This window comes from Platichthys flesus, chromosome 1, assembly GCF_949316205.1.
Source record: "Platichthys flesus chromosome 1, fPlaFle2.1, whole genome shotgun sequence".
Taxonomy (NCBI): Eukaryota; Metazoa; Chordata; class Actinopteri; order Pleuronectiformes; family Pleuronectidae; genus Platichthys; species Platichthys flesus.
In genome coordinates, this window is record NC_084945.1 from 16263973 (window position 1) to 16285330 (window position 21358).

A 21358-nucleotide genomic window follows, 5' to 3' on the forward strand; every position below is an offset into this window, starting at 1 on the left:
CCAGTTGGTCTCTAGTCTGAAATTTGTCCCCAAAGGTAGTTTAAGACACAGACACACACACACAGACGCGCACACACACACAAAAACTCACACAGAGACACACACACACGCAGCATTTTGGGCTTTTAAAAGCATGGTACAATCGGTTAGCGTGAGTGTGTGTGTTCCCCTACCAGGCTGTCATTTTGAACATCCACCCTCGCAGACCGCCCCACAAGACCAAAGAGAGAGGGCGAGAGCAGTGAGCAGCAAAGGCTCGTGAAGAAAACGACAGGATGTGAAGATGGAGCAGAGCAGAGTCGATGATGATAGGAGACTCAGGATGTATTTGCACAACAGGAATTGCAAATCTACATTCCATGTCACAGACACACAACACGTATACACAAAGATCGAGGCAGAGAGGGCACGAACGATGGAAAATGTTTCACTCGTGCTGCCAACTGTGGATGAAGCCAAAACGATAATAATGCCCAAATCCCAGCATTGAAGCCAAAATCCATCGCCATTTCCCAGTTTAGGCGATTGGCCAACACAATAACACATAATAGCATTTCAGTGTTTCCCCAAGATATGTTTTATGGCAGCGTGAAAAGGCCCCCGAAACAGCATTTAGATGTAATACTAAAACTCTCCACTGAAACCGCTAATAATGAAAATTCGGTGGCAGCGAGACCACGTGGTGATAAAGTTCTCCTGTTAACTCCACCGCTGTCTGAAAAAGATTAACGCAGAGCAGCGAAGGCTCTAATCTGTGATGCTATCGGGAGACAGACGCAGGCGCTCCTTCCCTGATAATGAGCTACACACTGGCTCACGCTTGTTTAGACCGTTTTCTAGTCACTTTTAAACCATGACATGATATCAGCCTGATAATGGCCTGATCAGATAAAACACGAGGAAAGATGAATTTCATGGAACACAGCTTGTGGACTTGTCCACAGACTGAATGTGAAAATGGACGTGGACTCGCAGAAGTGCCCGAAACCAGTATTCTCTCACATGAACAGCAAAAGGCAACTCTGCTACTTGGATATTAAGTCATGACTTGTTTCCAGGTCAAAGCTCTGGTTTGGTCAAGATGGAGAGGAAGTGGACTAGTGGTGGTGGACTAGTGGCAGAAAAGGTCTCTGGTCCGTCTCTGGTTCGACTCCACGGAGAGACAACAAAAACACGAACCTGGATTGATCTGTCCAAAAATCCAAGAGGATTCGCCCTACCCTGTCTAGGGCCCCTGAGCAAGGCACCTTACTCCCCCAACATCTGCTCCCCGGGCGCTGTACATGGTCGCTCACTGCTCTGTGTGTTGTCCACCAGATGGGTTAAATTTCCCTACAATTGCATGAGTGTGCCTGTGCATGTGTTTGGGATAAATTAATAAATAAATATAAAAATAAATAAAAGGCTGCAGTGCCATGTCTCTTGCTGTAGTTGTGGATCTTCGAAGTGGTGTGCTCCCCCTCGGCTGAGAAAATATATATATGTCGTCCCTTGTTGTACCTTAATTGATGCCACTCTAAAAAATACGTGATGGTGAATGAAATCACAGGATCTGCCATTGTTGTTTGCTTGCGATCAGAAGATCTTGACCCGCATATTGATATTGAATAACCGCAATGTCACATTCAACACGTGTGAAGAAGTCCATTAACAGTAAAACCTTTGATTTTATGGTCTCAATCACTAGTTTCAAGTCTTTGTCAATTCAGCAGAATAATAAAAAATACTAATAAAATGGCCCCATTTAGAGTAAAATACAGATAAAGCACAGTATACATCGGGTTGTGGAAACTGTGTGATCGGTGGCTAATAAAGGCTTCAAATCAGCCGTTCACAAAGCAATGGGTGACCTCACGGTGTGCTTGCACTTGGACTTGTTCCACGTTGCGGGTGACAAGAGTTGAAGACATACTGACGGATCCTTTGGGACATAAATAAAGACTGCACTATCTATCTTTTACCCTTTGAGCCCCTGAGACAAATGTGGGCTCAGGTTTGATTTGTGGAACATCGTGCTATTGATGAACAACAGTACAGAACGCTGACTCTGCTCTAAAAGTTGGCAGTGCTGCTTTCAGGTTGTCAGGTCTGCGGAAAAGTTTAGTCTTCACTGTCAAGTCTTACCCATCAATCACCATTTCTGAATTCAATGTCTATTACATCTATTTACCTGTCGATTTTCATTTTCCTTACATTTTGTGGTGCAGTTGCTCCATCAGGATTTGCTGATTTTAAATGTGCCCTATAAATAAACTCGGTATAATGTTAACTTTTCTTAGTAATAGCTTAACTAATGCTAAAGCAGTTGATGATGGTGAAAATGATGGAGGAAAAATCCATGAACTGTCTTCATTTATATCAACTACTGTCAACTCTAAGAAAACAAGGACATATTATTTTCTACTCTGTAGAAGTAGTGGTGATGGAAATTAGAATAGTTGTCGAGACAAATCGGCGCAGCTCCCACAAAGCTGATAACCGGAATCTGACCTCCTGTTCAACTCCCCCTCCTCCCGATTCCCACACTGACAAACAAAGAGTTTGTTCTGTGTGGTGACTGAAGATTGTCGCGTCTGTATTATGATGATAACTGAGCCCAGTGCAGTTAAAGGAGATTTGAAAGCTGAAACCTGAGGGGGGAAACACAGCAATCTAAATACATGAAAACACAAACATGCACATCCAGAGGTTGAGGTGTGGCCCCTCCACTCTCTCTCTCTCTCTCTCAATGATTGACAGCAATGAGAGAAAGGAACACTGTCTAGTACTGGTGCTGGATATAAGGCAGATAACAGCCTAAATTAAACCTTCAGTATCTGAGAGTGTCATTATTATGAAATAACAATATCATCTACATGCTACTGTTGGAAAAAGACTTCTGCAACATTGAGTTCACATACTTAGATGGTCTGAGTCAAGTTGCAATTATATACTGCACTTATGTGTAAGACTTCGTTTTTTTGGTAATTTTCAAGCTAATGTACTTAAATTATTCCTTTTTGTTCTGGTTTTTCACCCTCATGGTGAAATGCGCTTATTGGAAATAGCTTTGGATAAGAGCGAAAGCTAAAATGATTTTTAATAATACTTTAAGTGTGATACCTGAAAATGACATAATGAACTATAGAGGCACTGACACAATATACTGTAATTTAGGCAGAGCAGCAGAGGGGACTGTTAAATGCAAAAAGATTGCGATTGAAGAAACTTAGAAGGACAAGCAATTTTGAGGAGCTGATCCGAAGATTGAGAGTAAATGAGGGATGATAGAGATGATAATGAAGGAGTCAGGAGAACACACGTCTGCCATCTGAATCATCGTCATCACGACAGTGTGAGATAATGTGAGAGTCTCACGTCCCTGTCTCTCCACTGGTTTTATTTCACTTCTTTGTCTTTATTCACTGGTGACTTACATACAGTTCGAATATAATAGACACAATCAGTAATGACGTAAATCGCACAACAGTAATAACAAAAACCCTCAGGCGAGAGATTGAACCACAATATGAACCAGGCTAAATTAACAATATCACTGCCTGATATGAAATGCAGAAGAGGTGATGATCCTTTGAAATGGGTTTGTGTGTGTGTGTGTGTGTGTGTGTGAGAGAGAGAGAGAGAGAGAGAGAGAGGGTTTGTGCGCAATCATGCATGTGGAAATGTGAGCATGTTAAAATCATCTCCCTCACTCTTTCATTCTGTTCCAACAGATATAACATAATTTTGAGTTATCAGATATGTTTAATAAAGCATCAGTGAAGACCATCTGTCACACTCTCACACACACACGCACACGCACACGCAAACACACCACATAAATATTAATGGAGAAAGACAACTTACAAGTTGAATTAGGCTGCACAGAAACACAGATTGCCTTCAATCGCCTGCAATCATGTTAACTATCAACTGTTGCTGTTACATGTGAACAAATATTTGATGATGTTAGAATGACAGTGATTTATTTGTGTTTCTGTTTCATGTTTTTCTGATTAAAGGTTTTCTCTCTCTCTCTGATATTTTGGTCAAATGATTTCTAGAAATGTTCTGAAGTGGTCAACAAAGCCGTCACACGTCTGTGTACTGTTCTGAGAGATGCCTCATTTTAAACAGCCGATCATATCAGCTCTTTCTTAATTAGTGGATGATTCATATTTTGATATTGCACTCTATATATTGTTTCCTTGAAGTATACAACACAGAGTGGTGGTATCAGACAGTGATGGTGTGACTGTGGATTAAAGCCTTGTTTAATGGTGATAATTAGCTCCCTCATGTTATGATGATAAAATGTGATCTGGTGAAATCCACTGATCCACTTGTACATTGTAAACTGGTGGGTTTCTTGATGGATCATGTCGGACTCTTTAATTAATTACTCATTAATGCATCCATGTTAATTAACTTTTGTTTGGGAAAAATTCTGTAGTCTGTGTTCCTTAGTGCTAACTTCATCTGGGGGATCTTGCAATAAGTGCAAATCTGAATCACGTCTCGATAATGGATCAGACTTTACATCAGTAAGACCTTTCCTACAAACGACAAAGAAGATTAATTTGATCACTTTTAATAAACTGTACTTCTTAGGTTCTCTGTAAGTGTTTTATTTTCTTATTAGTAGTGAAAAGAACCAAACTTATGATGACTTTAATGCACGTTAAAATTAAGTCCACAAATATGGATCAAGACGATGAAGGAAGTAAAAGGGAAAATTCCCGTATTTTTGGACCTGGGCCCTGTGTTTATAAATGTGCGAAAATGAATAGTTCTCACAAAACGTTTAAGGAACGGCCCAGTGGATTGTGTCTGGTGGCAGCAGCAACACGGCGACAGTGGCTACAATGTAATCTAATGGGGCAACTGCGACAGTCCACAAAACAGTGAAGCTAAAGGACAAATTCACCAGGTGGATCAGTGAGGTTCATTTATCAGTGCTAGAGTTTATTTCGCTTCTCCAGTTGCTCTTCTTTGTTTTACTCTATTGCACTTCAGATTATTTGCTGTTATAACATTTCTTATATCTACCATGCATCCTCTCTACTCTCATTCAGTCTCGATGTTTAATTCTGAATTCTCCTGTAAACCGTATTAATCCATATTGGGCAATGAATCAGTTTGCTGCAAGTCATCCTTCTGCGCCGCGGGTCTGACCGGCCACGTGCTGCTGCTTCCTTCCTTCAGCCCTCAGCTCTCTCCTCCTCCAGTTTCACATAAGTCCCTGATGGAATCTCTTCACTTGTGTGTTATACTCAATCTCTCACTGATGTGATCTGCTGGTCCCATATAGTGTCTGACCGAATGATGTAACTATGGAAACAGTCCAGAAAAGACACAAACCCATTGCCAACCCAAGCACTTTTCAATTCTTCAGAAAACTAATACAAAATGTAAATGCTCTGATTTAAAACTGAATCTGCCCATGGTTGTTGTACATGTATAAAGGCCTTTGTAAAAGTACCTCCATGTGGTAGCAGCAGTTGCTGGAGCAAAACATTTCTTATTAAACAGCATAAAGCTACAAAGCACTGGTAGCCATTACTCATTGCAATGTGGTAAGTGACATAATCCACTCCAGTCCCTACAGTAAATAAAAGGTAATAGACCATCACAGTGTTAGCTATCAGTAACTGAATAAGTCACGGCGGATTGTTCTCACTACTTTACACACAACACAGAGGCAATCAAAAGGGTGACTTAACCTATTAATGTCAAAGTTAAGATCATCCGCAATAAAGAGATGAGCCTGCACCGGGTTTACATTCACCAACCAACCAGTGAGTCTGTCCATCCATATCCCATCATTATTTCAGTGAGAGGCAGATTTTACTATGGGGGGGTCATCAGTCTGTTAGAGCGGATATACCTGAAGAAATAACAAACTCACCTAAGTAGATATTTGGACTGTACAGGGAAACTGATGCACCTGGAGGAAGATTAAGAAAACATGCAAACCCAACAAATTTCCACAGGGAAAGTCAGATTGAAACCAAAGACATACAGTTTGCCTAGTTCACACTACAGGGTTTTTATTCCAATTTCCCAGAAATACACATCTTTTGGAACACGCTGACGAATGCCCCTGATTGGATCCAAATCTGATTTTGATTCAAAATCGCGATTCGCTGCGTGTCGACTCCTCAAAGATGCAATTTAAGAGGATCAGAAGTACCTCACCTGCTGTGACTCGATAGCTAGCAGGCTAAATATCTGGACTACTCTGTGACAACTACAGCCAATCAGAGTGCAGGGGGGCGTAGCTACACATATGAATTGAGGGTTTCTCCAGGTGGGAGGGGATGTAGTGTGTGACCCCCTGTCGCTCGTCGGTTGTGTAGTTTTAACTGACAACTGCAAGACTCCTGATCACAAGACATTCATTCATTCATGTTTGGATTCATAAACAAGGAAATCAATCGACAAAACAACAACAATAATGGTAACAAAGAGGAGAAGTATTGTATAAAAACTTTATTCTCAAATAATGTCTTCAAAATAGATAAACTGAGTCTCTTTAGCAGCAGGCTGTGAGGCTGCATTCACACACTGTTGTTTAACCTTTCATAACACTCTTTGTTGTTTCTCTGTCATCGAACAGAACAGATTTTCCATCCTTCACTTCAAAACTTGAGTACCAGTCTTATTTTACCGATGGACAACGAAGCCTCCCAGATGGTGGCTGATTTGCCATAGCTGCTGCTAGAGGAGGAATTAACTTTTAAACTTTATTTTCCATTCTAAACCCGCAATGTCTTAGCAAGGAGAAGCACATTCCTCCTGGTTTAGACACAAGGTTGTACTTTGGGCCGTAAAGGGGTCAAGTCATCCAAAATCTTTTGTGCCTGTGGAAGTCATTTCTCTCCCAGTTACAGACGTTAGAAACCAGTCTTACAGGGCTGCTGTTACACAAGAACACTGTTCTTAAAAGGAAGTGTTGTTTTCAAACCCACCATGACACATGACACTAATCATCTGTGTCTGTATATATGTAAGTCAACTAAAAGAATAATTGAACATAAAATACATTTTATAATGAGGGATCATCAAAGCTCAGAGAACTTTTGTAGCACTCAATACCGTTCTCTGTATGATCAAATGATATACCATAGTTTCCAATGAATGCTGATTTAGTGTTTAAAGGAAAGCGAAACTGGGCTGTAGTGTCACATCATTTCATAAAACTGATGCGTTTCACCATTGTGACCCAGAGGTGAGTGTCAGAAGTTTTACTCCAGATTCCTCAAAGGTTTTAGGTTCCTGTGTAAAAGCAGCCGAAATAGACAAAAGGGATCATGTGACATTTGGATATTTGATACTCAGTTTGAACCGTAGATTTTTACATGGTGTGATACAGTAAAAACATTGACTTTAATGAACAAGATTTTTTGTACCTACATCATTAATCATAAAAAGTACAGCATGTTTAATAATAAGTTTCTTTCTCTTTTTTTTTTTTACAAATTCTCCATAAAAAATAGATTTCTGTACAAAAAAAAATTCTCTTTTGCACCTACTTCAAGTTCAGCAGCACATGATGATAATGACAGTGAATGTGATGGTTAAAACGATAACTTTTAATGATGACTTCTCACATTTTCCGATGTATCTAGTGGTGTACTGCATTTTACTGCAGCGGTTTACTGCATTTTGATATATGTTGCTGCATCCTGTCATCGTAACCTCTGGATATAACAGTTGTTAAATATGATGTAATATCGCAATCTACAACGGCCATGTGCTGAAATGACGATTGTCATTGTTTGTACTGTGAAGCAGGGCTGCAGTTAAATCACTAGGGTTTAGATTTTCCTCAAAGCTCCAATTCTTAACGTGCGGCATGAGATGTTTGTCCTCTCCAAAGTGTGGAGGAGAAGGTGCAGGCCTGTCAAGGGCAAACTAACTCTGCAGAACTTCATACTTTAATTAGATTACGCTAAAAGGTGAAACCTAAGCAGCCCAGATAAAGTATGCAATGTGTGTGTGTGTGTGTGTGTGTGTGTAAGACACTCCGAGACAAAAACAGAAAGGTCCGATTTCTATCTCGCAATAAAATACCTTCACAGATAAAAATCCATCTACAGGTCGATAGGCAACTGAGCCACTTTTGAACACATGGATTGCTTGATTCCTACCCACGCTGCACTGAAACTGGATTTTCCTTCACTATTCCGGCAGGGAAAGTTCAGCACCATCACTCTGCAGTTGTCCCTGCAAGTGTGTGCTTTGAACCAGTGTTTAAACTGCCCCAGACCCCGTCTAGATGTGATTTAGATCACATCCACACGTAATCTAGTAACTCGCCTCACCATGTGACACGGTGTGAAAAGGCAAAGTGTGACATTTCAAGTTTGAGCCTGTATTTAATTTTTTTTAATCTCACAGCATACCAAGGCTCTTTTGTTTCAATGAAGACTGCTGACAAAACCACTATAGAGGAAGTGAGGGAGAAATGTGGAACCTTTGTTTCCCCCAAACTGTGAAAAAGTTTCAGCTGAAGAAGCAGAAACAACCTTGACATTTTAAAATTTAGTGGGTAGTTTCATTTGATTTATTTTTTTACTTGCAGCCAGCTGTTGCTTTTTAATTGAGAAATGCTGACGATGTCAAACGAAGGACACAGTTGGAACTTTTACACCATTTTGAAACAAAAGTTTGAGGGAAGAAGACATCCAAACTTTCAGGACATCTTCACAGCGGGGATGTGTCATGTTCAGTTAAAACACACGCTGCACTTTTAGAAAGTCGAGTGACAGAGTCAAGTAGAGGCCTGTATAGTATGTAGCTACAGCTGCCTAGTTGTAAAGTTTTCCAACGGAAATGAACAGAGGAGATAATCTTGTTATAACAGGAAGTACGCTTTTGTTAGACAATTTGATTCTAATAAGACTTAAAATAATTTTAAGCACATCTCTCCCTTTGCTTCTCAATATTATTGCAGCCGTGTATCAGTATTCCATTAAGCACACCCACCACCCCAGCATCCACCTGTAGGCTCTGTCATGAATGTTATCTTATCCGGAGCCTAGAAAACTCTATCCATGCTCTGCTGCTGAAATAAACATTTCAAACATGAGCTGTCTTAATCAGAGCTCGGGGCTGGACGATAGAGTTCGAACCCACAACCTGCGCTGAGCCTCAAGAAATCAGTCTTAAAACTTTTTTCTTCTAACTATAGGTGAGAATATCCTTTTTTAATATGTATTTATCCAAACTCATAAAGACCTGTCCTATTTCAGGGTGAAACTGGAAATGTTTTTATGATCGTGTTAAAATGATTATTTAAAATAAATGGAAAAAAATAGATGTTCTTGCATATTGAATATAAATATCTTTGTATAATTATATATTCATATACATTTCGTTTGTTTGTACTTCCATCTGTGCTGAACTTCATCTGAACTTCTACCATGACACAGCATAAGAAGAGTCCAATGTAAATAAATTCTTTTCAACAGGATATTCGAGAGCTTAATCAACACATGTTCCACCAACACTCTATCAAACCTCTGTCTAAGTATAAAGGAAAATGAAACTGACAGGGACACTATCCATGTTTGAACGGCTCAGAGATAGCTTAAGGCTTGAGACATAATGAAACCACACCCTCCATGTTTGACGATACACAAGAAAAGCAGTGAGTGAAAACAGCTCCTGAAAGAAACATCTGCCTCTGCACAGCTGGTCACTGAGAGGAACATTGAAAGGCTACTAGGGGAAAGTCAATCTCTCTTAAAGTGATGGGTGTCAGTGCCGGCAGTCATAAAAACTTAACTCATCTGGCATCCTCGTGGGCTTTCAGAAGTCAGTCATAATTTTAGGGCTCTGCCGTAAGCTTCAGATGTTATGATGGCCTATACACCATAACCTTAGAGGATCTGCAAAAATATTTGCTTTATATTCGGCTGAGTTTCTGTGAGATCCGAAATCTAACCTCTTCTGCACCTCTCTGATCTTCACACGCCATTATTTATAGGAGTCAGAATTCTCTTTCTCTGGGCACGGCGGGTGATCAGATCTGTGTCATTAAGTGTTAAAAATTAGACCTTTTATTATGGTTTTTGGAAACCATGCAGCCTCTAATTTTCAGGCTCCATTATGCACTCTCGACTCCAGGACTCCACGAAATCTTCTCTGAATTAATTGAATCAATTAAAATGGAGGCACTGGGTGCACTCCAGCAATAAAAAGAGAGGAAGCGTACGAGCTTGTGAGCAGACGCTCTGCTGTTGTTTACAGATGTCTTGTTTATTCCTGTGAAGAGATTTTAAATGGGACTCTTCTGTCTTGTCACTCTTTTACTTTCACCAGTAAATTAGCTCCTACACACATCTGCACATTTCTACTGTCTGTGTGTCACACTGCTGTTTATGTCTGTGGCTGTTTGACCCCAGACTGACAATGGATGTTATAATACCAAGAATATCCTGTTGACATTCCTCTAGACATCATCACATTGCTTCGGAACATTTCATTTGCAGCAGTCAGGTCCGGGGCAGAGTCATTTTCAATTAAAATTTAAATAGAAACAACAACCGACTTGTTATTTCAGTCTTTCAAAATAGGTCGATGCGACAACTTTCTCATGCCACATGTTTTTTTCAGTATTTGAGTTCTCAGAAAAAGCTACTCGCTGATCTGAGTCTTGAGTATAACACTGTAATAATCAGTAGTAGATTTTCATTTTTCATTATCTGACATCATACGATCTACTCACCATTTGATATTGTATGTGTGAATGGATGAATTTCTGATTTATTGTATATGATGGACAGGTTGAATGACTGAAAAACATGGAAAACCATAAAGAGAAATTCAGTTGGACAATAAAAACCATGCAGGTTAAAATAAAACTTCTGAAGTGTAAAATCCTAATGCCAGAATGTGATGCGCTGAGTGAAGGACAAACACTGAAAGCAGTTACATCTCTGATCTAAACCAAGTGCAGCATCTTTCAAAAAATAAAAATATCTTAGACGGAACACTGCAAGAAATAACAAGCTTGGCAAGTGATTTGAAACCAGTGAATTATCTTGGATCCTGCAGATTTATGGGTGCTAGCGCAAAGTTTTGACTAAAATTACCAGGAACTAAGCACAAAGAGAGGTCGCCCTCGCTAAGCTTGTGTATTTGTTGCAGTGAGGTTCCAGCATTGATAAGCAGTTTGTAACTTACTGTCTGCAGACGAGGTATTTCTCAAACAATGGAGGGGTTTCAGTGTTGGGAAGGGGGCGACAAGTTTCGACAACAATAATTGTGCATGTTGTCAGAGTAATGTGTCTCTTCGTACTCTGCTCTTACGCGACAGATCTAGAACAGATCACACGTGCGCCCAGTGCTCTTTAAAAAGGTGTGTTGAAATATGATTGTGTACATCTGACGTGTAGACAGATGATGCATGATGATGTGAGTAGTGGGGAACACTTGGAACACATCTTTTTAAAGAGTTGAGGAGAAACAGTCACGTCGAGTTTCTGAGAACTTGTACTGTCCGCTGCTACAAGATGCTCACAGAGAGAAACGAGTCTGTATCGAGTATGTCAGAAAATGATGCGGTATAATACCGGAAAATAAAACTAGCAGCGTGGTACCCTAGTATCACAGTGGGACCAAACTGCATATAACTGATGTGAGGCTTTCTAAATATTTCCTTCACATATAATAGTAGCAGGATTCAGTAGAAGCTTTCAGAAACAGCCACTGCTCTATCAACGGCAGGAGTGTGTTGCCAGCACGTGACACTAGAAGCTCGGAGGTCCAAAGGTAAACTGATCCAACCTACTGGGTTTGGCTAGCGTGTTGTAATGGCAACAAAATAAACAACGTCATAGCATGTGGTCACACCTTCTGATAACAGGGAGTCTGAAATATAAATGTGTATTTACAAACACTCTGTAACCCTGTATTTAGACATTTTGTCATCTCTTTAAAGATAGAAGCTTTTGAATAAAATTCAATTGTTTTTTTAATGACTCATTTTTCAAACCCATTTCAGACCCAAAATTCTTAGTTTTTTTAATAACCCAGTCAGAAAAACACACTAGTGCAAAATTTGTGCAGTTTAAGAGTTTATATAAAGTTTATATTTTGGGGTCCCCAGCAGCAATAGTTTGGGAAGTCCCATGGGGCCACTGGGCTTTTGAACATGAGAGTCTGTTCATCAATATCTTCACTGAAGAAAAATGCTAGAAGAGACAACAGGAGACAACTATTTGTCTCCCCTTCCATAGCAACCTGTCCTTGTCTCTTTTTTTCCCAGCACAATTGACAAAGGTGTCTGTCTGTCCATTCGTCTGTGTTCGTCTGTCTAATTTCTGTCGGTCAACCAGTCTATGTGTCCATCTGTTTCGGATGTCGCGGCTGCAGAAAAGAAAATCACTTGACTGATCATCCGGACTGGACTTACAAGAAGACAAATCATTTCCTCGATGTAGAAGCAGCCGAATGCAGCGGTCGAAGATCTTGACAGCTTATTGCCTCCAAGCTTCCACAGCGAATCCAGGCCAAGAGCAAGAATCAGTCGTCTGACTCAGATTGTGTTGGACAGGCCACTGGAAACCAGTCCATTGTGTACACCAGTCGGGCAGCTCAAATGTCTGGTATTCAGGTCCAGCACTTTGTATCAGGTGCTAGTGTGGAATATTGTGTATTTGACTTATTTTAGGGGTGTAGTACCTCTGTAGAATATTTATAATATCCAAACTTCATTTAGACCTTGTTTGTAACATACTAGTACTAAACCTGGACAAAACAACATTTGCGAATGCTTGATTCTGTATGTTTTGGCCTTACTGTTGCCAAATACTGTAAATAGACACTGTCATTAAAGGCAATACAGCAAGTGGCAGAGGGTTCAATCACGGGAACACATTAAAAATGCTTTTTTAAACAACTTCACCTCTGTGATTGTCCTCCTATGTTGAACCCAGGCTAAAACAAACTCATCTGCAAGTATTATTTCATCCATTCAGCACTAGTCCACCACTCGCAGTACTGATTTAATTCTGGTATCCAGTGCTGGACATGAGGATACTCTCTTTGAAAGGAATTGATCTGTTTGAACTTGTCACTGTATTGACTGTGTTTGGTTGTCAGCTTTACAGCAGCCTGTGCCTTTAATATCCGGTTCCACCAAAACAGACTGTGTGAGCTGTCATTACATCAGAGTCCAATCCTGTCAAGTCTAGTGTGATGGAAGTCCAGTGGGAGGATTTGGTCCAGCACCAGTGATGGTTTTTGTGTTGACATATAGAAATTGTCCAATTACTATTCGATTTCGGTGGGAGCTGCGAGGTGGAATAGTCTGTGTGCTTCCCCAGAGGGTTAAGTTGAAAATGGTCAAACTCATGTCTGGCCTACAGCAGGAGAAGTCAGTAAACCTATACCACTGTGCAAATTTGGCATGGGGGTATGTGGTTAGGTTGGGGTAAACCACTATTCAGGTTTCAGGGAGGAGATTCGAGAGGCGTACAAATCCCTTTCGTGGTTGGGTCAAACTTAAGCAGTCGGTCGCTGGATAGGTCCTGTTCAATTATGTTGTTGCTAATGGAGGAAGTTGTACTAATCGTACAATAGATGATCGTTCTTGATGTTTGAACTGCAACAATGCTTAAAGAAGATTTCTGGTCCCAGTATTGATCTCCTGAACAACAGACTTCATCTAACTCGATGGTGTCATGGACTACTCCCTCGTTTGTTGGTTCCATCTTGTTTAGCCCTTTTGGACTACAGGGAGAGGTGGATGATACCATTGTTCAGGAGCACGAGCAGAGCTGCATTAATGTGCAGATGATGCTGACAGAGGACCAGCATGCTACAACACAGACTGCTCACGGTGACGCGTCCAAAACATGTGTTTGCTCTTTCTTGTTTGTTTGGTTAAACCACACCGCAGACTACAACAGGTTGGACTAAACCACTGTTGAGTGGCAGGTTTGCTGGACTATACCACAGTGCAGACTGTGTTGAGTGTGGTATCGAATCGAACCGCCTTAGCCTCAGTTGGCTTCATGTTGGTGTCATACATTGGGTTCTCAAAGGATGCCTGACCGTTGGAGCTCTCATGGCCGACATAGCCATTGAACTGGACCTTGGGACGTGTCCTGAAAAAAAAAAGACATAGAACTGCGTTAATGACGGAGCATTGGTTTTAACAAAAAAGTGCACATGCTTCTGAAACACAATATCACAAGTTCAACACACACTTGTTTCAGGGAATCAAGGGTGAGTTGCCTAAATTTGCTAATGTTTGAATATAAAATATGTATGAAGTGTCACCAAGGACACTGAAAAAACCCCACAAGGTTAGTAATGCTTATCTTGCAGTGACACTAAGTGTAAACCTGCATAGAGTTTTCATCTTCTGGCTACTCCCGTTAGAGGTTGCCACTGCGAATCATCTGTTCCTATCTCTTCCTGTCCTCTGCATCTTCCTCTGTCACGCTAACTACCTGCATGTCTCCTCTCACCACATCCATAAACCTCCTCCATGGCCATCCTCTTTTCCCCTCGCCTGGCAGCTCCATCTTAAGCTTGCTTCTCCCAATATAACCACCATCTCTCCTTGTCAAAACAATCTCAATCTCACCTCTCTTGCTTTGTCTCCGAACCGTCCCTTGTGAGCCATTCCTTTAATATATTCATTCCTAATCCTATCCATGCTTGTCACTCCCAACACAATGCTCAACATCTTAGATTCTGCCCCCTCCAGCACCGCCTCCTGTTTTAATGTCAGTGGCAAAATATCCAAACTTTAAAACACAGGCTCTGTTCATATGGGAATTATAATCAGTCTTGAGTGATCCGATCACAAGTGGACAGCTCCGTGTTTCAAGTAATCACCTGGAAGCAGATCCCACTTACTTCTCTATATACAAAAACAGATGGTACGTTGTCTGTACAGACTTTCCCTACTGGCCTCCTAGTATAATGTCCCTAGAAATCCAGGAGAAGTCGATGTGAGAACACAACAGGGGATCCTGCTGTGTTCCCTAAGGGTTGAGGACGCTGCTGACGCATGACAGAGGCAAAAATTAAAAAAACTAAAAGAAAACATATCTCCCGTTGAAAGTACCGGTATCACTCACATGGAAGACAGCGACCAAGATGTCAAAAGAGCTTGTGGTGATAAGAGCCCACATGCGTCTTTGCAGAGAACCTCCCGCTGTGTTGAGCATGTGTGAAAGGCAAACTCTGGCTAAACTCTGCAGCCAATTCTCCGGATTCTACCCGCAGGCCATGTCTGAAGACGGTTTGACTGTGACAGACCCGTCTGTTTTCAGGGGGCCAAGAGAGGCCAAGAGGGATTGAGAGAATCAGTGCTGCTTGCACCTCTACAATGAAGTCCAACCATCCATTATCTATACTGTTTATCCTGAGGGGGGGGGGGGGGTTGAGCCAGCCTCAGCTGACATCGTGCCAGAGGTGATGTTTACCATGGTCAGGTCAACAGTCCATCACAGGGCCAACAAACACAGACAAGCAAACATTCTTGCTCACTGGGGTGCTGGGAGGACAACCCACTCAAACTCCACACAGGAAGACGGTGCTATCCACTGCACCACAGTGTCGCCCGGTCAAATAAATAGATCAATGTATCACTGAGTGTAAAAACATTTTCAGTTCATTCTGAAAATGTGGAAGGTCAGAGGACGTCAGGACTAATTTGCACTCACACAGCTGACAGAATGTGGCCCCACGCGTCCCACACCACCTCCGAATGTGTTGGATCTCAAATACGTCTTGGCTGTTTTCACACCTTTACTTAGAGCTGACCACTTGTGACCGCACCACCCGATGATTATCACAGGTCTGAACAGGGCCATAGCTGGTCTTATTACCAACTTGTAAACTGTCCCTTTCACCCTTGCACGCATCCTTCCGTCGTAAATCACTCCTGACACTCATCTCCACCCTGCCTGCACTCTCCTCTTCACCTCTCTTTCGCACTCTAACCCTAGGTATTTAAACTCATCCACCTTTGCCACCTTACTCCTTGCATCCTCACACATATATTCCATCTTGCTTCTGCTGACTTTTTAAAGGGTGATATTTCTAATCGCCTCTGTCACTTGAAGTGCTGTTCCCAGTGAGACGCAGGAATATGTGGCTCGATGCAGCTGTAGCTCTTTTATTATATAAAGTGTATGGTAGAGTCTCTCAGCTCTCACTAGTGCCCACCGGCTGCATGGTACTTTCCTAGACCAAAACAGCAAAGAGTTCTAATGAATCAGGGACCGGCGATGAAAGAAGTCAGCTTCAACCGATGCAGATGCTTTCCCCAGGAGTTAGTGAATCAAAGCAGAGCCAAATAGCCAGGGCGTATTACATCGTGTTTGTCAGGGGGCCAGAAACATGACTCTATTGGGATGAAAGTGTTGTTTCATGTGTCTGTGAGTTGGTTATAGAGTCTTCATGTCTCAAATGTAAAAAAGAAAACTGAAACTTTTAGAGATTTTTTTTTAGATGATTGTCATAAGTGGAAACATTTAAACATTTCCATATAAGGCAGAATAAATAATATTTTATAAGTTGCATTAACAAGTGCTGTTCAACCTAACTGATTTTTAAAACACAGGAGGGAAATGATAGGTGTGTAGGTTCAAGAACTACTGGCAGCAAGAGAAATCTGTATATTACCGCAAATGTAAATATTACAAATTGGCTATATTTATCCCTTGCTCACTCAAAATACCAGGTACGTCCTGTCACTTTTCTTGTCAGACATACTGAGGTTCATTTTTACCCTTGAGACCAAATTGGCAAACATTGCAAGAGCAGGTTTCTGCTTAAAAAAAAGAAGAGAAAATCTTATTTTTTTCTTTTTCAAATTGCTATGAAATGTGTGGCAGGCTAGAGGACATGAACCATAACAACTGTCTGCTTCAGTGATTCGGCCGCCCAGTGCCCATCTGCTGCTCTCATGTCTCCGCGTGCGTTCAACCTGCCATCATCCTGCAAATGCTTTTCAATAGTTATGGTTCAAAAGAAACTGTTGCCTGAAAAAGGATCTTAAGAAACTTGCTACGCAGGTTCAAACCGAAACGTGAAGAAATGTGACTGCTGCCGTCCTGATTCGTCTGTTTGCTGCAGATTACATTTGTGGATAATCAGGCTTTATAATCCAGTTAGATATAATCACTTACTCCCGAACCCTGTGGAACTATTAGTAGGGAGGAGTGCTGCAGCAGAAACGCTGTTTGAGTCTGACCTCATTAAGACGTGTGTGTGTGTGTGTATGTGTGTGAGGGTGTGTATGTGTGTGTGTGTGTGTGTGTGTACGAAATAGTGGAAATCCAACCCTGGGGAGCCACTAAGCCTACCCTACATGCTCAACCCATTACTTTACAAAACTGCACACACACCAACACACAGACCTCGCTGCGTGGCAGTAGTTCAAATGGCTGCACTAGTTTCTGTTTGTGGCTGTAGGTGCAATAGTTTAGTTTTATTGGTAGAGTGAGAAACAGCACACATAATCGCGTTGACAGTATTATAGACAGTGTACAGACAAATGGGCCACAGCAGGAAGTCACTGCGGCGTACACACTCACACCTTACTTTCAGTGTTTCACATAATGAAGCAATAATTAGAAATAAATCTCTTTCCGCTGGCTTGAGGGCTGGGCATTATGTTGTGTTGGCAAAACTAGGTTTATCAACCACCTGCTGTTAAGTCAAGATGCAACTAATTTTCTGGTTATAAAAAAACAGTTGGAAATAATAATGAGAAGAGGCGGCAAACAGAGGTAGACATATCACTGGCTTTGATCAGGCCAGTTCAGAGCAGGTCATATGCTGTATTTGTTCTTGATGGCATCATGCTGACAGAGAGATGACAATGAGATAAAAGACGACATAACAAAAGTTCTCCGTCTAGTTTTAATGATTGCTGTTGAACACAGTAGGGCTGCACTGCCTTCAAAATAACACCTCAGCATAAACGTCACCCCACAGTTACTCTTTGCGAATATGAATCCTTTAAACTTTTTAATCGTTATTTTAAGTGATAGGCTACAAGTTTCAGTTCAGTTCGGAAATGACTTGGTTAAATTGTGCAGCCTTACTAAACAGCAAGAGAAAAAAATTAAGAAGAAGAGATGAAAAGCTCGACGGAGGATGTGGCGGCGGGCGGAGGTCTGGTTGCTATTCAAAACCAGAGGAATGACACGAGTCAGTCTTACCTGCCGCCGGGCCCCCAGGTGTCTTTTGGTCTTTCATTGTCATCTGTGTCAGCAGACAACGTCCTGCATACAACCATCAGCTTCAATAGACATCGACTAGCATTTGCACACTGCTAACTGCTAACAAAGTGTAAAGTAAAGACACAGCTACTAGTCTACTCTCCTCCTCAGATAACAGATGTGCACATATGATAAATATCTTGTTTATTATTTGCATGGTACTGCACATCCTAGCATCGATCAGTTATTATAGTAACAAGTTAGTATCTATTACTGACTGGCTGTTTCATCACTAACAGGTTAAACCACAAAGACTCACTGTAGGATCAATGCTGAAAATCTAACATAAATGACAAGTCAACAGATTAAGATGAAATAATGATTATTGTTAGTAAAGCACAATGACTTTGTAAAACTTTGAGTAATAAAGTGCAGAACTCAGATCACACTTAAGATCAATAGTCTAAAAAACGGAAAATCAATGATGACATTTTACCCTCAATAAAGTGTGGAATTATCTCACATCAGACGGCTTTTTAAGTCTATTGTGAACTTTCTAGGGGCAATAATTAATATCTAAGGTCAATCAGATTACACCCTCAGGCTGTGTTTGTACTTTCAGAACTATAATTAAGTTTCCACATTTCTGTCCTTGTAAAAATAAAGTTTTCACTCCACATCGTATTTCCATTGTGTTTCAGTTCTGAGTTTGGAGAAGGGGACTCACAAAGACGTGCTTTCGTTTGGAGTTTGGAAAAGCCAGAGTATTGAATAGAATATCTTTTGTAACGAATTTTTCTTCTAATGCACATCTCAAGTATAGATTTTTGTAACAGAATAGAGTTGCTATTGTCAATAAGGAAGATTTGTATGGGTCAGATAAATGGCTGATTCTTCCTCGTAGGTTTTTGTCATGTAAATGTGATCTTTACAGGACATACCCATCCATTGAAGCATGAAAGACTGCTGCAAATTCATATTAAGACTTATGCATATTTGAATGGTTATTTGGACGGTTTCCTGTAATGTAGGTGAACTGGCCTGGATTCCAGCGCCTTAAAGAAAATGTCTGGGCGTCATGGTTGGGAGGTGCAATGCAAGACCACCTGCTGATCATTTATCCTTCCTACTTTATGCAGGCCCCTAGGGCTGCGTCTGAACCTCTGGTCACCATAAGAAATAAATCTATAGCTATGTGCCCCAGTATTTGTCAATATGAATATGTCACTGAAAAAATGGTTAGGATTAATATCTTACTTTGAGAAGCTTGATAAATACAGGCTCCCCTTTTGGTGTCAGCCCCTCAGAACAAAAAGTCCCACCATTACATCCAACGTTTACAAATCAAAATATAATTCAACCCATAAAACGTATTTTAAATGACTTAGAGTGTTTGGGCAAATGTATAAACAAATTGAATGAAGAAATTCCTTCAAATGCACTGAAATTCATTGACGGCTCATCAGCAAATAATCCCAAAAAGATTTTGTCTTATACTTATCAGGTAGTCAAGCTGTTTTTAATGTATTATAATAACAATATTGTTTTCATAAAGTAAATTCCTATATTTTTAGTGATACCTTGTTTTCCTTGATATTGCTTTGGCTGAACTCATCGTGTTTTCTTTTCTCTTGCAGACAAAGCCAAAAGGCAAACGGCTGTATTTTGATTCTGCTCTGTTGTTTGTCTCCTGTGGTGGGTTTACGTGGAGCGTATAGTTTACCTGTGCTTGTAGAGGTAGAAGGCAAATCCCGACAGGATGAGGGCGAAGAAAGGAACTAAGATGGCTGCTGCCACAGAGCTGCTGTTTGTGTAAGGGTTGGATGGGTCCATTGCCATGGTTACCGGGCCTGGGGATGCAGACACAAAGAATAAACCAACACATGCATGAATAAACACATATAAAAACCCTATTGTGCATGTGTAATATATGCTTACTGCAGTCATTCATTCTGTATACTTCAGCTCTGTTGTTCATGTAAATCCGAAATGGAATTTATTTTACACTACACTGACCAAACCATTTAAATATATCCATGAATGACGGATTATTTTAGTGTGTCTAACCGGACTATAAAGACTGCATTGTTTGTTGTGGTTGACATTGATGCAGATGTTACTGACAGACCTACCTTGCCTCGTCAGATGGAACTTGCCAAAGTCTTTACTGTGAATATGACCCTGGTAAACAAATGTCTTCTGGTCTGATTCTGCGGTAACCTGAAAAACAAACAGTACAGTTGACTATGGACACCTTGCACCGACAGTGGGAGAAACTGGATCTGTTTCTTCTACATTTCAAGGAGAGTCTATTTTATTTTTGCAACAACAGTGCGGAATATTAATCACAGTGTCAAAAAGTGGCTTACGGATCAAGAGGAAGAAGCGTGCGACAGGTGTGGTTAGAGGATGAACACCTTTTAAGAACCAACGGGGGAATGTGTAATTACCTTCCTGCAGAGTTGACTACAGATGGATGACAACTTGAAGCTAACAGTAATCAGCTTAATGTTGTCATCCTTGAGATTTAAACTAACTAAGCAAGAAGTAAGTTCACATCTTAGCCGGCAAATGTTGTTTTTCTATAAAGCAATGTGTTGCTTGGTTTTATTTACACGCAACAAACTGTGACACCAAATGTGTAGGATTGTACTGGTATGATTATGGAATTCTTCATTTGTCTCTTTGCTGTGTGGATTCCTTCTTGCCCACCGATTCATCCATGCATGTGTCTCATCTCCTGATCTATGCCACAACCTTCTGCTGTACTTCAGCACTGGTTCATTCATCAAGACTCTGTCTGATCGTCGTTCGCTTGGCTTCTCCTAATTTTCAGAAAAAGCTTATTTTGAAACTTCTGTTGGCTGCCCATCTACCTGCCCCGTCTGTGCCTGAATATTAATCTGTGTGTTTTTGTCCAGGCTGAGGATCAGCTACCTGACTCCTGCTCCTGCCACGCTCAGCCAGCTCTCATTACCGTGCCTCTGTCTTGGACTCCTGCCAGCCTTTGTAACCTCGGTGAACTCTGGACCTGGATCTGGAGAGCTGCTCACCAACCTGTTGCTCTCTTTGATCAATCATTCTATCACTACATTCAGTATTTGTTTTTAAGTTTGACATTAAACCTTTGAAAACCTCCTCTGCTCCTGTGTTCTGGTTTAAAGGTACAATATGTGACT

At 41.0% G+C, this 21358-nt stretch overlaps 1 protein-coding gene across 1 annotated transcript in view; it reads right to left on the minus strand.

Moving 5' to 3' along the window:
• Window positions 1–6491: 6491 nt before the first annotated feature.
• LOC133952820 (CUB and sushi domain-containing protein 1-like) overlaps window positions 6492–21358 on the minus strand; it is a 284080-nt gene continuing 269213 nt past the window's right edge. Inside the window, exons 71-74 of the mRNA XM_062386890.1 lie at window positions 20312–20399; window positions 19903–20029; window positions 18180–18242; window positions 6492–14099 (exon numbers count right to left, since the gene is read on the minus strand). Of these exons, the coding sequence (XP_062242874.1) occupies window positions 13940–14099; window positions 18180–18242; window positions 19903–20029; window positions 20312–20399 (438 nt within the window). The 3' untranslated portion in view covers window positions 6492–13939. The remainder of the gene's footprint in view (window positions 14100–18179; window positions 18243–19902; window positions 20030–20311; window positions 20400–21358) is intronic.